General features: G+C 41.0%; 1 protein-coding gene and 1 long non-coding RNA gene across 3 annotated transcripts in view; one reads left to right on the top strand and one right to left on the bottom strand.

Annotated features, from left to right (window-relative positions):
- Positions 1 to 2,025, top strand: part of LOC116531546 — a 4,026-nt gene extending 2,001 nt beyond the window's left edge. Inside the window, exons 2-3 of the long non-coding RNA XR_004260475.1 lie at positions 290 to 462; positions 1,372 to 2,025. This is a non-coding gene — a long non-coding RNA (uncharacterized LOC116531546). The remainder of the gene's footprint in view (positions 1 to 289; positions 463 to 1,371) is intronic.
- The window catches only part of LOC116531543 (bromodomain-containing protein 8-like), a 13,989-nt gene extending 1,302 nt beyond the window's left edge, over positions 1 to 12,687 (bottom strand). Inside the window, exons 1-6 of one of the 2 annotated variants that reach the window (XM_032250383.1) lie at positions 11,624 to 12,687; positions 9,917 to 10,180; positions 8,514 to 8,671; positions 4,240 to 4,329; positions 3,637 to 3,705; positions 339 to 516 (exon numbers count right to left, since the gene is read on the bottom strand). In XM_032250383.1, the coding sequence (XP_032106274.1) occupies positions 339 to 516; positions 3,637 to 3,705; positions 4,240 to 4,329; positions 8,514 to 8,671; positions 9,917 to 10,180; positions 11,624 to 11,902 (1,038 nt within the window). In that variant the 5' untranslated portion in view covers positions 11,903 to 12,687. The remainder of the gene's footprint in view (positions 1 to 338; positions 517 to 3,636; positions 3,706 to 4,239; positions 4,330 to 8,513; positions 8,672 to 9,916; positions 10,181 to 11,623) is intronic. The other variant, XM_032250384.1, reaches the window with a different exon arrangement.
- Between the last annotated feature and the right edge of the window lie 1,620 nt (positions 12,688 to 14,307).

The raw sequence follows: 14,307 nt of genomic DNA on the forward strand, positions 1-14,307 counted from the left end.
TACCCAGGCTGGAGTGCAATGGCGCGATCTCGGCTCACCGCAACCTCTGCCTCCTGGGTTCAGGCAATTCTCCTGCCTCGGCCTCCTTAGTAACTGGGATTACAGGCACGTGCCACCATGCCCAGCTCATTTTTTTTTGTATTTTTTTAGTAGAGACGGAGTTTCACCATGTTGACCAGGATGGTCTCGATCTCTTGACCTCGTGATCCACCCGCCTCGGCCTCCCAAAGTGCTGGGATTACAGGCTTGAGCCACCGCGCCCGGCCTAAAATCATCTTTATTCTAATAGACATTCTGAAATCAAGATTCCAGAGGCTACAGCTCTTTACATAGCGTACCTGAATCTGCTCCAAGACTTCTTGTCGCATTTCCACAGCCATATGGTATACGTGATGATCAGAGTCATTGTACATTACAGCATTTTGGAACATCAGCATCAGATCTCGCTGGAATTGGGCCATGGTGCGAATCCGACCCTTAGAGAGATGTCTCTTCAGGGTAGTTAAGTCCATAGGTCTGCAGGTGGCCAAGAAAAAACAGAAAATCAAATCTTTGTGTGGAACATATCATAACCTGACATGCTCTCTTGAAGAACTAACCAGTTCTTAATGAAAACAGTAGCAAAGATAACCCCCATCAGATAATAAAATAGCAACAGCTGTTAACATTTCCCTGTTTACAATAGGCCAAACACTGTATTTCTGTACTAACCCACTTAAACCTCTCAATAAACCTGTAAGGTAGGTATCATTATTATCTCCATTTTTTTTTTTTTTTTGAGACAGAGTTTCACTCTTGTTGCCCAGGCTGGAGTGCAGTGGCACAATCTCGGCTCACTGCAACCCCCACCTCCTGGGTTCAAGCAATTCTCTTGCCTCACCCTCCTGAGTAGCTGGGATTACAGGCACGTGCCATCATGCCTGGTTGATTTTTGTATTTTTAGTAGAGACAGGGTTTTATCATGTTGGTCAGGCTGGTCTTGAACTCCTGACCTCAGGCAATCCACCTGCCTTGGCCTCCCAAAGTGCTAGGATTACAAGCATGAGCCACCGAGCCCAGCCTTATTACAGTATCTCCATTTGACAGATGAAGAAACTGAAATCTAAAAAGGTTAAGTACTCACTCAAAGGCACACAGCCTAAATTCCAATTCAGAGGCAGCCTGACTCCAAAGGACACAGGCCAAGCCACTACACTCTGCTATCATAGGAGGGGTGCTGGTCCCAGGTACCAAAGTTTAAAGAGTGCCAATGCTCAGTTTATCACACAGTAGTTATTCACTATTTACAAGGTACAGTCCCATATTATTTAATCTGCTTCTCCTACTATGCAAATAAAAAGCTAAGAATAATTTTTTTCTCCTTTCATGGAGATGAAAGGAGGATCAAGTGAACATTATGACAACATTAATGAGACACAGAAAGTAGATGTATAAGAGAAGGCACAGCAGTTTAGAAAGAAGACTGAACTGGAGGTAAGAATCTAGGGCTTAGTTCTAGCTCTGCTATTAACTGTTGGTTGATCACAGGCAAGTCATGACTGAGCTCCCCTAAGCTTTACTTTCCTTGTTCCTAAAGAAGTTTGTCTCTGCTACTGTTTGAATGATGGTATCCCCTCTGAAATTCATGTTGAAACTTAATCCCAAATGCAACAGTATTAAGAGGCGGGGCCTTTGCGAGGTAATTAAGTCATTAGTGCTCTGGCCTCGTGAATGGGATTAGCATCCTTATAAAAGGGCTGCATATCGAAGAGACCACCCTCTTACCCTTCTGCCCCTTCTGCCATGTGAGGATACAGCAACAAGGCATTATCTTAGAAGCAGAGAGTAACCCACCTCAGACACCAAAACTACCAGTGCCTTGATCTTGGACTTCCCAGCCTCCAGAACCGAAACAAAGAGAAATAAATTTTCTATTGTTTATAAATTATCCAGCCTACAGTATTGTGCTATAGCAGTACAGACAAGTGACTCTCCAAAGGTCCAATCGTGATCTTTTATACTCTATTACCACACAAGTTTATGATAGCATTTTAGATGACCTATGCTATAAAATCCAAAATAGGCTGGGATTACCCATCTGCAATCCCAGCATTTTGGAAGGCCGAGGTGGGAGGATCATTTGAGACTAGGAGTTTAAGACCAACCTGGGCAATGTACTGAGATCCCATATCTACAAAAAATATAAAAATTCCTCCTCATAGTGATACTATGAAGAAAAAGTTATTAATAACCTTTCAAACAAAAAAGAATTTTTATTACAATACAAAAAAAATACAGAATAGTTGTTCACACCTATAATCCTTGCACTTTGGGAGGCTGAGGCGGGTGGCTTGCTTGAGCCCAGGAATCTGAGACCAGCCTGAGCACCACAGTGAAACTCTGTCTCTACAAAAAATACAAAAATTAGCTGGGCGTGGTGGCACACACCTGTAGTACCAGCTACTAGGGAGGCTGAGGTGGGAGGACTGCCTGACCCAAGAGGTCAAGACTGCAGTGAGCCATGATTGCACCACTGTACTCCAGCAACAGAGTGAGACCCTGTCTCAAAAAAAATTTTTTTAATAAAAATAAAATTCCAAAATACTACATCAACCAATGTTCATAACTTCCATTTGGATTGACATCTGTGCCTTAGTATACCTATAACTAACTGAATGAATACAGGGTTCCTTTTAAAGTTTTGCTCCAAAAGAATAGTGTCAAAAACAACCAAAGGCTAATTTAAGATCATAATTAATGATCAGCCTAGGTGCCAAGGCTCATGCCTGTAATCCCAGCACTTCGGAAGGCCTATGCAGGTAGATTTCTTGAGCTCAGGAGTTCAAGACCAGCCTGGGCAACATGGCAAAACTCTGTTTCTACAAAAAATACAAATATTAGCCAGACGTGGTGGCTCTTGCTTGTAGTTTTAGCTACTTGGGGAGGCTGAGGCTGGAGAATCACTTCAGCCTGGGAAGCAGATGTTGCAGTGAGCCAAGATTGTACCACTGCACTCCAGCCTCACAGAGTGAGACTCTGTCAAAAAAAAATAAAATAAAATAAAGGCTGGGCATGGCGGTGGCTCATACCTGTAATCCCAGCACTTTGGGAGGCCATGGTGGGTAGAGGTCTAGAGTTGGAGACCAGCCTAACCAAAATGGAGAAACCCCATCGCTACTAAAAATACAAAATTAATTGGGTATGGTGGCGCATGCCTGTAATCCCAGCTAATCGGGAGGTTTAGGCAAAAGAATTGCTTGAACCCAGGAGGCAGAGGTTGCAATGGGCAGAGATCACACCATTGTACTCCAGCCTGGGCAACAGGAGCGAAACTCCACCTCAAAAAAAAAAAAAAAAAAAAATATATATATATATATACACACACACACATAGATAAATAGAGATAGATATGTAATGAATGGATCATATGACTTAAAAGTCATATTACAAAATAAATAAAAAGTCTATATCATCCTGTTGTTCTCTGCATTCCTTCTCAAATGAAGATATAATACTGAGCTCATCATAACTCGATAAACTTATTTGGCTATGAAACATATCTTGAGTTTATAAGTAATAAAAATAACAGATGGGAAATAAAAAATGAAAAGGCAGATATAAAAGCAACCAAACTTTATTGACCCCTTTTTTACTGACCTTTTTACCACATCCTTGTACCCTGGGGCCTGCCTTTCTGACACAGGCTTCAGAAATGGACTGCTGAATCTGTTAAGGGACAAACCCAGAGAGGATAAAGAAACCCTGGCAAGGTTTTCTAAACGAGAAGAGAAGCTCAGTTCTTAGTAGACTTCCTCCAGGGGAATACAGACTATGAGCACCATTAGAAAGAAATCATTTGTTCCCTCTTGATAGAGAGTTTAAAAAAAAACTATAAAATATTTAACTATTATTACAATATACTGATTTAGGGCTCAGAAATTTGTTCAAAGTTCCTGAGGCCTTGTCTCTGTGAAAAAAGAGAATCCACCAGATTGAAAAGAAGAATATACATTTTAAATACAAATTTTATCAAGAAATAGGAACCAATTTCTAGAGGCAATTTAAATGGCACAGCAACTATTTCTTGGACTGACTTAAAGCAGCTGTGAGTACTTTGAGATAAATCAGGCTTAGATATAGAATCTGCCTTTCAACTATGGCTCATTTGAGGTATGAACATATCTCTTTTTATGCTTAAAACCCAATGTGTATTACTGCTTCAGTTCTGAACATAATCCTATCACCACTTTGGAGACCTACCTGTGACTGGCAATCATCTTCCAGACTGGCAGGAGTGTCTTCTTAAATAGCAAATGATCCTGAACAGGGTCATCCTGGCTTAGATCAGTCCTATGGGATAAAACATGACAGAAAAGAGACAGTAACTTCACAAATAATATTCTGTCTCCCCCAGGTGGGTAATGAAGTTTTCTTAAGACATGCACCTAATTATCTGAAGTTTTTTAAATCTCTCCTTATCTGGCCAAGCAGACTTAGTTACTAATATCTATTAATAACTATTGTTTTCTCTTTTAATTTTTAAATTTTATTTTCTTAAGACTGATTCTTGCTCTGTTGCCAAGGCTGGAGTGCAGTGGCATGATCTCAGCTCACTGAAACCTCCACCTCCCAGTTCAAGCAATTCTCCTGCCTCAGCCTCCCAAGTAGCTGGGACTACAGGTACACACCACCATGCCCAACAAATTTTTGTATTTTTCATAGAGAGGGGGTTTTGCCACATTGGCCAGGCAAGTCTCAAACTCCTGGCCTCAAGTGATCCACCCACCTCAGTCTTCCAAAGTGCTGGGATTACAGGCACGAGCCACCACATGCAGCCAATTTTTTTGTTTGTTTGTTTTTTTGAGAGAGGGTCTTGTTCTGTTGCCCAGGCTGGAGTGCAGTAGTGTGATCATGGCTCACTGCAGCCTCAACCTGCTTGGCTCAAGTGATCCTCCTGCCTCAGCCTCTAAGTAGCTGGAACTACAGGCACATGCCACCACACCCTGCAGCTAATTTCAGTGTTTGTTGTAGAGACAAGATCCCATTATGTTGCCCAGGCTGGATATCTACTGCTTTCTAATAAAGATTTCATATTTAATCTAAATTCTAAGATAAGGATGTAGAGTTTACCATCCAAGACTATGAACTATCATGAGATAAAATGTCTCATCTTGCAGATTTCCTGCTGTTTGTACGGTCACAATGTGTCATCTCAGCACTCTATTGCCCATACTTAAGGAGTTACAGAAAAGCAAATGAAGGCATTCCTCACCAATCTACATTTTAAACTATTTGTGTACCAAAAATTGAAATCTAGGCTGGGCACAGTGACTCGGGCCTGTAATCCCAGCACTCTGGGAGGTTGAGGCGGGATTGCTTTATGCCAAGAGCTCAAGACCCAGCCTGGGCAATAAAACAGACCCTGTCTCTACAGGGAAAAATAAATAGATAAATCTGCTGTTCAAACTATATATATAATATATATATAGTATATATATACTATATATAATATACATATAACTATATATTATATATATAGTTTGAACAGCACATATATATAATATACTATATATAATATATATAACTATATATTATATATATAGTTTGAACAGCACATATATATTATATATTGTATAGTATAGATAATATATATATATTATAGATAGTTTGAACAGCAGATTTATCTGTTATATATATAAATTTATGTGTTATATATAAATATATATATGATATATATGATATATATATATATCAGCTGTATTTCTTAAATGAAAAAACATGAGAATAATTGTTAGTTTTGCTTTTCCACAGATAACTGGGTGGATATGGGATATACTGATGGAAAAAGCAAACAGTTCATACTATATTCTCTCAGTAGATAGATCTGACATTGTCCAGAAAAAGACTATTACCAGAGCAAAAGTAACTTAGCTGTGTGTAGTGGCTCATGCCTGTAATCTCAGCACTTTGAGAGGCTGAGGCGGGAGAATTGCTTGAGGCCAGGAGTCACAGATAAAAACAACTTTGTTTTTATTTTTATTTTTATTTTATTTCATTTTTAAAAAAATAAAGACGGGGTTTCATCATGTTGGTAAGGCTGGTCTTGAACTCCCGACCTCAGGTGATCCGCCTGCCTTGGCCTCCATGTTTTTCTACTTTAAAAAGTAATTCACTTCAGGCTGGACACAATGGCTCATGCCTATAATCGCAGGACTTTGGGAAGCCAAGGTAGGAGGATCACTTGAGTCCAGGAGTTCAAGATCAGTCTGGGCAATGTGATGAAACCCTTTCTCTACCAAAAATACAAAAAAAATCAGCTGGGTATGGTGGTGCACATCTGTGTTCCCAGCCATTCAGGAGACTGAGGTGAGAGGATCACCTGAGCCCAGGAGGTGGAGGCTGTAGTGAGCCAAGATCATGCCACTGTACTCCAGCTTAGGCAACAGAGTGAGATCCTATCTCAAAAAAAAAAAAAAAAAAAAAAAGAAAAAAAATTAAGATTTTTTGTTTCCTGTTTAAAAAAAAAAAGCCCTCCACATTAAGATTTTAAAATGTTTGAAGTCAAAAGATACTGGGTTGGTGAAAAAAAAAAAAGATGGAAAAAGAAGAGAAAAAGAAAGAAGAAAAATAAAGATTTTAAAATGTGTTCTTTATTCCTATAATTATCTATAGAAAGATGAGACAATTATATAAACCAGAGTTGTTCAATCTTTTGGCTTCCCTGGGCTGCACTGGCAGAATAAGAATTGTCTTGTACCACACATAAAATTAAAATACACTAACGATAGCTAATGAGCTAAAAAAAAAAAAAGTCTGTGCATAAATCTCATAATGTTTTAAGAATTTGTGTTGGGCTGCATTCAAAGCTGTGCTGGGCTGCAGGCTGGGGATTAGACAAGTTTGATATAAACAATTCCCTAAAATACATGAAAGAGAAACAAAGATCACGAACTTCAAAATAATGTTTTTCTTTTCCTTTTTTTCTTGTTTTGTTTTTTGAGACAGGGTCTTGCTCTGTTATTCAGGCTGTGCACTGATATGATCGTAACTCACTGTAACCTTCACCTCCTGAATTCAGGCAATCCTCCTGCCTTGGCCTCCTGTATAGCTGGGACTATAGGTGCATGCCACCACACCCAGTTAATTTTGTTTATTTTTTGTAAAGATGAGGTTTCACTATGTTACCCAGGCTAGTCTCAAAATCCTGAGCTCAAGTAATCCTCCTGCCTCAGCCTCCCAAACTGCTGAGATTACAGTTATGAGCCACTGCACCTGGCCTAATTTTTTTCTTTTAAAAAATATTTCTTCTACATAAAAATAATTTTCCATTTCAAGTTCATAAAAGCTATTTTAATATTTTAAAAAGAGATACTGTTTGGGCCAGGCACAGTGGCTCATACCTGTAATCCCAACACTTTAGGAAGCTGAGGCAGGAGGATCACTTGAAACTAGGGGTTCAAGACAAGCCTGGGCAACATGGTGTACAAAAAATAAAAAATCAGCTGGGTGTGGTGGCCCATGCCTGTAGTCCCAGCTACCTGGAAGCCTGAGGTAGGTGGATCCCTTGGGTCTGGGAAGTCAAGGCTGCAGTGAGCCATGATTGTGCCCACTGCATTCCAGCCTGGGTGATGGAGCGAGACCCTGGGTCTATTTAAGGAAAAAAAAAAGAAGGCCGGGCATGGTTGCTCACGCCTGTAATCCCAGCACTTTGGGAGGCCAAGGCGGGTGGATCATGAGGTCAGGAAATAGAGACATCCTGGCCGACATGGTGAAACCCTGTCTTTGCTAAAAATACAAAAAAAAAAAAAAAAAAAAACCTGGACATGGTAGCACACGCCTGTAGTCCCAGCTACTCGTGAGGCTGAGGCAGGAGAATTGCTTGAACCCAGGAGGCAGAGATCGCAGTGAGCCAAGATCGAGCCACTGCATTACAGCCTGGGTGACAGTGCAAGACTTCGTCTCAAAAAAAAAAAAAAGCAGCATAGTTTGTGCGTTAGGCATAGTTTGTATAATATTAGCTCTATCACCGGGCTGGAATGATACAGACTAGGCTAAAGTACAGTGGCACAATCATGGCTCACTGCAGCCTTGACCTTCAAGCGATCCTCCCACCTCAGCCTCCAGAGTAGCTGAGACTATAGGCAAGTGACTCCATATGTGGCTATTTTTTTTTTATTTTAATTTTTGTTTTGTAGAGGCAGGGTCTCCCTCTGTTACCCAGGCTTCTCTCGAAGTCCTGGGATCAAGGGATCTTCCTGCCTTGGCCTCTCAAAGTGCTGAAATTACAAGTGTGAGACACCACGCCTGGCCTTGAAAGACAGTCCTAATGTTGATGAAACAGATTTGTTTTGTAACAAGAGAACATGTAGACTTCTATTTATATGGTGTTTAAATTATATTTAATTCTATTTTCGTGTGTTTTCCAACTCTAATTTTCTTTAACTTATAAAAGCAATCCATTTCATGATTCAAATAGGCATAAACAGAAGTAGAAGTATGAATCTTAACAAACTTGGATGAAAGTCTATGCTTACAGCTTTGAGGAGGTAGCATGGCTGAAAAATATATCCACCAAGGGAGTCTCCTTAATGTTAAAGGCATCATCACAGTCACCTGAAGGGGGCTGATCTTCCATCTCTGACACATATACTTCACCCTGGTCCTCCTCTTTGGATTCTTGCTGAGCCTCCCCCTGGAAATGACAGGAAACACAGGAACATTTAGAAAGAGATTTACTATCTGCACAATCATTTTACTTGCATAGAGTAAATGAAGGCTGCCCTTAAGGTGAGAAGAGGTCAAGTATATAAAGCTACAAAAGAAATTAAAGAAAGCTGACTTAACGAGACCTAAGTCAATGAGTTATTGGTAACAATCTTGCTGGAGGACTTTGACTCTGTGCCACCCACCTCCACCCAAATGGAAAAGCATTATTTGCCCAATTCTCATTGGATTCTTTAAAAACCATCATGATCACCTGTGGCCCTGGAGTTAACTACTCTAGCTAACAGGTAATTTTGTTTTTTGAGACAGGGTCTCACTCTGTTGCCCAGGCCGGAGTGCAGTGTCATCATCATGCCTCACTGCAGCCTCTAACTCTGGGCCCCACTTGAGACTCCCAAGTAGCTGGAACTACAGGTACATGCCACCATACCTGGCTAATTTTTTTTTTTTTTTTTTTGAAACAGAGTTTCACTCTTGTTACCCAGGCTGGAGTGCAATGGCGCGATCTCAGCTCAACGCAACCTCCGCCTCCTAGGTTCAGGCAATTCTCCTGCCTCAGCCTCCTGAGTAGCTGGGATTACAGGCACGTGCCACCATGCCCAGCTGATTTTTTGTAGTTTTAGTAGAGACGGGGTTTCACCATGTTGACCAGGTTGGTCTCGATCTCTTGACCTCGTGATCCACCCGCCTCGGCCTCCCAAAGTGCTGGGATTACAGGCGTGAGCCACCGTGCCCGGCAATTTTTTTTTTTTTAAATTTTTTGTAGAGACGGTGTCTCCATGTATTGTCCAGGCTGGTCTCGAACTCCTGAGCTCAAGGGATCCTCCTACCTCAGCCTCCCAAATCACTGGGATTACAGGCATGAGCCACTGCACCCACCTGCCAGATAATAGTAATAATGATGGTATTCTAAATTTTACTGATTGCTTACTATAAGCCATGCACTGTGCTAAGTGCTTTACATGAATTGTCTCATTTAAACCTCACAGCAAACCCTCAAAATAGAGTGCTATGATTACATTTCTGCAGAGAAAATTGAAGTTCTAAAATGTTCACTAACATGCTTAAGGTCACACAGCTAAAACTAGTGCTAAATCCAGAATCTGGATCCAGATAGTTTAACTTTCTGGATTTAGCCTACATGCTCTAATCACTCTGTTCTGCTTCCCCGGGCAGAAGACTATGAGACAGCTGATACAAGTTTCTTGCTTACCTCTTCACTCCCTGTGGGTGGTCCCTGAATTGCACAAATATCTGAAGGAGCTGAAGCCACTTCTGGCTTTCCATTTTCTCCCAGTGGCTTTTCAGCTACTAAGGGGTATCCCTTGGCTGAAAGCTCTTCAGTGTCTCTGCAGAGCTCCCTTTCTCCTTCACTAGCTTTAATTTCCCTTCCTTCTTGTCTGGTACCAGATGGAGGGCAGCAGCCTTCACTTGATTCATTGCTGCTAATGCACAAGGGCTCCATTAAGTAAGCTACCTGCAATCAAAGTTTATTATTAGATGCACAGGAACACCAATGAAAATCATCCACATATCAACAATGCCACACGCTAACACTGTCACAGTGACTAAGTCTGAGAGAACAAAATGGTTTAATTAATTCAATCATTTAAAATCTGTCAAATATATACACAGGCACTGGGCTAGTTGGTGGGGGGGAAGTTACAGTGAACAAGAAAGATATGGCCCTTGCCTCTTCCAGGAGTTTATGTTCTAATTTTTTTTTTTTTTTTTGAGACGGAGTTTCACTCTTGTTGCCCAGGCTGGAATGCAATGACATGCCAACTGCAAACTTTGCCTCCTGGGTTCAAGTGATTCTCCTGCTTCAGCCTCCGAAGCAGCTGGGATTACAGGCACCTGCTAATTTTTGTATTTTTAGTAGAGATGGGGTTTAACCACGTTGTCCAGGCTGGTATTGAACTCCTGACCTCAGGTGATCCACCTACCTTGGCCTCCCAAAATGCTGGGATTACAGGCATGAGCCACTGTGCCTAGCCTATGTTCTAATTTTTCATCTCAAATGTCAACTCTGATCAATTGAGACTGGCTGTCTAAAAAAAAAAAAAAAGACAGTGGCTGTTTAGAATAAAGTGTTGAAAATTTTGTCTACCACAGACACTGCAGAGAGAAGTAGTAACATTTGAACTGGATGCTTGCTGATCTTGACCTAAGCTCTCCTAAATGTGTTCAGTAACAGCATATGTATAACTCTCTGTCCAATTCTGTTTATTTCTGGTCCTCAGTCCTTAACCAAGGTAATGACTTTAAAATACTATCTTAAAGTCATAACACTTTAAGCTTCAAGGAAAATTTGGGCAAGTATGACTTTCCACAACTCCAAAAGCATGAATTACAAGGATACCCATAAAGCAGTCCTTATGACCCAAGCACCTAATGACTGAGGTATTAGAAATTCAGTCAAAAAGCATGTATTTATTTTTTATTTTTGAGACGGAGTCTTACTCTGTTGCCCAGGCTGGAGTGCAGTAGCGTGATGTTGGCTCACTGCAACCTCTGCCTCCGGGGTTCAACCGATTCTCCCACCTCAGCCTCCTGCCTAGTTGGGATTACAGGTGCATGCCACCACGCCCGGCTAATTTTTGTATTTTTAATAGAGACGGGGTTTTACCATGTTGGCCAGGGTGGTCTCAAACTCCTGACCTCAAGCGATCCACTGGCCTTGGCTTCCCACAGTGCTGGGATTACAGGCATCAGCCACTGCACCCAGCCCAAGATGCATGTATTTAGTGCATATTCTCTATTGGCACAAAGTGCTGGGGACTCAGCAATTAACTTAGTCCCTGACACTGTGGAGCTTATATTTTAGTAAACAATATTAAAAGTGGTAGAAGCATGTAAGGATAAGCATTCTCCTAGAAAGTTGAGGCTTCCAGCTTTGGAAATAACAGCTCACTGTTACCTCAGAGAGAAAGTGGAGGAGGTTCTGGTGGCTGACTTGCTTTGCCTCTTCCTGAGATTCCTCACTGCCTCTATCCCCAACAAGCAGTTCACTAGTTTCTCTCCCTGGGCTGCTTTCCTCTAGTTCCTCAGCCTCTGGATCCTCAGTTTCCCTCCAGCTGCCCACATCAAGATCCTGACTGGAGTCCCATGAGCTGAAGAGGGATTTGCAATCATTGCTCAACTCAGAGTCATTGGGATAATCTTGATCAGAATCCAACCAAACCCACTCATGTCTCATCTGTAAATACACAGGAAAAAATGCATTAAATTCATTCAAATAAATATTCCTGAGGCACCTCCATCTCCTGAGTTCAGCAGAAAAATAAAAGGCCAGAAATTTCTTTGTATTCAAGTATTCATCATTAGGGAGAATTAAAAACTAGCTGAAGGGATACATGAGATGACATTATCTTTGTCTTTGGTAATAAAGAAAAATCCCCATGTATAATAGAGATGTTATACCATACAATATAGTATAATAGAGATATTAATATTATCTAATAATTATTTTTACTTAGAATTCCTCATGCTCATGCCAAAAGAAGGGAAAGAACTGGAGCATAGCTAGCTCAATCATTTTCCGCTAGCCCAAATCATCTATAATTAAACCGGAAGGCAAAAAACTTGAGAGGACAAGGGATATTTTCCTCAGCATATACACATTTTTAACCCATGAACCATGAAATCTTCAAAACACACTTTAGAATTGCCTTTGGCATCCTTCTGGTCATATTCAACTCGATATTGAGAAACATCAAGCTTAAAAATATCTTCCCGTGCTCTCATTACACCACTATCTTGGTTTTCTTACACCTTTCTTTCTCCTCTCCCTTTTACAACTTTCAATAAATCCCTGTCTTCTATGCTCCTGCTTGGTCCTCTGCTTTCTTATTAATGTATTTTAAAAATGTATATATACTTTGAGGTTTCAGCTTTGACCTCTATTCAGGTGCCTCCCAAATCTCTCCACCTTTACTTCTTTTTTTTTTTTTTTTTTTTTTTGAGACAGAGTTTCGCTTTTGTTGCCCAGGCTGGTGTGCATTGGCGAGATCTTGGCTCACTGCAACCTCTGCCTCCCAGGTTCAAGCGATTCTCCTGCCTCAGCCTCCCGAGTAACTGGAATTACAGGTGCCTGCCACCAAGCCTGGCTAATTTTGTATTTTAAGTAGAGACAGGGTTTCTCCATGTTGGTCAAGTTGGTCTCGAACTCCCAACCTCAGGTGATCTGCCCACCTCAGCCTCCCAAAGTGTTGGGATTACAGGCGTGAGCCACTGCACCCTGCCACCTTTACTTCTTATATGAATTGTGGTCTCATTTCTCCATGCATCCAAAAGTCAATTCCCTTTAGATGCCCTACCACCTCCTATAACTTTTCTAAAACGAAAATTGCATTTCCTTTATCTCCAAAATCATTATTTCCTTATCCCCATGCCATTTTTCTTAGTCTACAGAGCCCACAATTCTGTTTTGATTCTTCCTTCTCTCGTACTCAGTAAGCAAGTCCTCTTCCCAGTTTTCTCTCACCATAGTTTTTCTGTGCCCATCCTTTCCTGAACAAATGCCTTGGTCTCCTAGTCAGTTTTCCTATGTTTAATCCTATCTTCTCTCAACAAATACAGTTATTCTACTCAAGGCTTTATAATAGCTATCACCTCAAATATAAATTTCTCAATCTGCCAAAGTCCTCCAAAAATTTAGCCTTATTTTGTTCCCTCCACTCGTACGTACACCTCCCTATTGGTTAGTATAACCCCTGTTCTTATTACATTTGTCTCCATATTGCCACCCACCACCCCCACCAGATGCTTACACCTTCCATTTGGTTTGCTAGTCTCATTTATCACCTTCTCTACCAACTGAAAATGAAATGGACCTTTTCCACAAATTTCTCCCAACTTTTAGAGCTTGTGTTTATTCACATGCCTTTTGAAGACTGCTTTAGGAATACAATGTTATTTTTTTTTCCTTTCTTGTTTGAAATATGTCCATGTAAGAAGGAATTTCATTTTCTAACTCTTGGACTAAGTGAATACCTTTCTATCACCTCACAAAGTCTGTATCTTCTACTTCCTTAGCATCCTAATAAACTATAGTTCTAGTAAAGGCAAAAAGATCTGTGACTTTTTTTTTTTCCACGATGGAGTTTCGCTCTTGTTACCCAGGCTGGAGTGCAATGGCACAACCTCGGCTCACTGCAGCCTCCGCCTCCTGGGTTCAGGCAATTCTCCCGCCTCAGCCTCCCGTGTAGCTGGGACTACAGGTGTGCGCCACCATGCCCAGCTAATTTTTGTATTTTTAGTAGAGACGGGGTTTCACCATGTTGACCAGGATGGTCTCGATCTCTTGACCTCATGATCCACCCGCCTCGGCCTCCCAAAGTGCCGGGATTACAGGCTTGAGCTACCGCGCCCGGCTTAAACCCCTTTCTTAAGAAGGCTTAGACTATTAAACTGTGCTCCAGTGTGACATATCTAAATATTTTGTTATAAAGTGATATTTATCTAATACTCATTTTTTCATCATAGCCACCATCTGTTTAGAAAAAAAGCTGTTTTCTTTTTTTTCTTTTTTTGAGACGGAGTGTCACTCTGTTGCCACTCTGGAGTATAATGGTGTGATCTCGGCTAACTGCAACCTCTGAC

The sequence above is a fragment of the Sapajus apella genome, unplaced genomic scaffold (assembly GCF_009761245.1).
Source record: "Sapajus apella isolate SASKATOON/1434 unplaced genomic scaffold, GSC_monkey_1.0 scaffold71, whole genome shotgun sequence".
Lineage (NCBI taxonomy): Eukaryota > Metazoa > Chordata > Mammalia > Primates > Cebidae > Sapajus > Sapajus apella.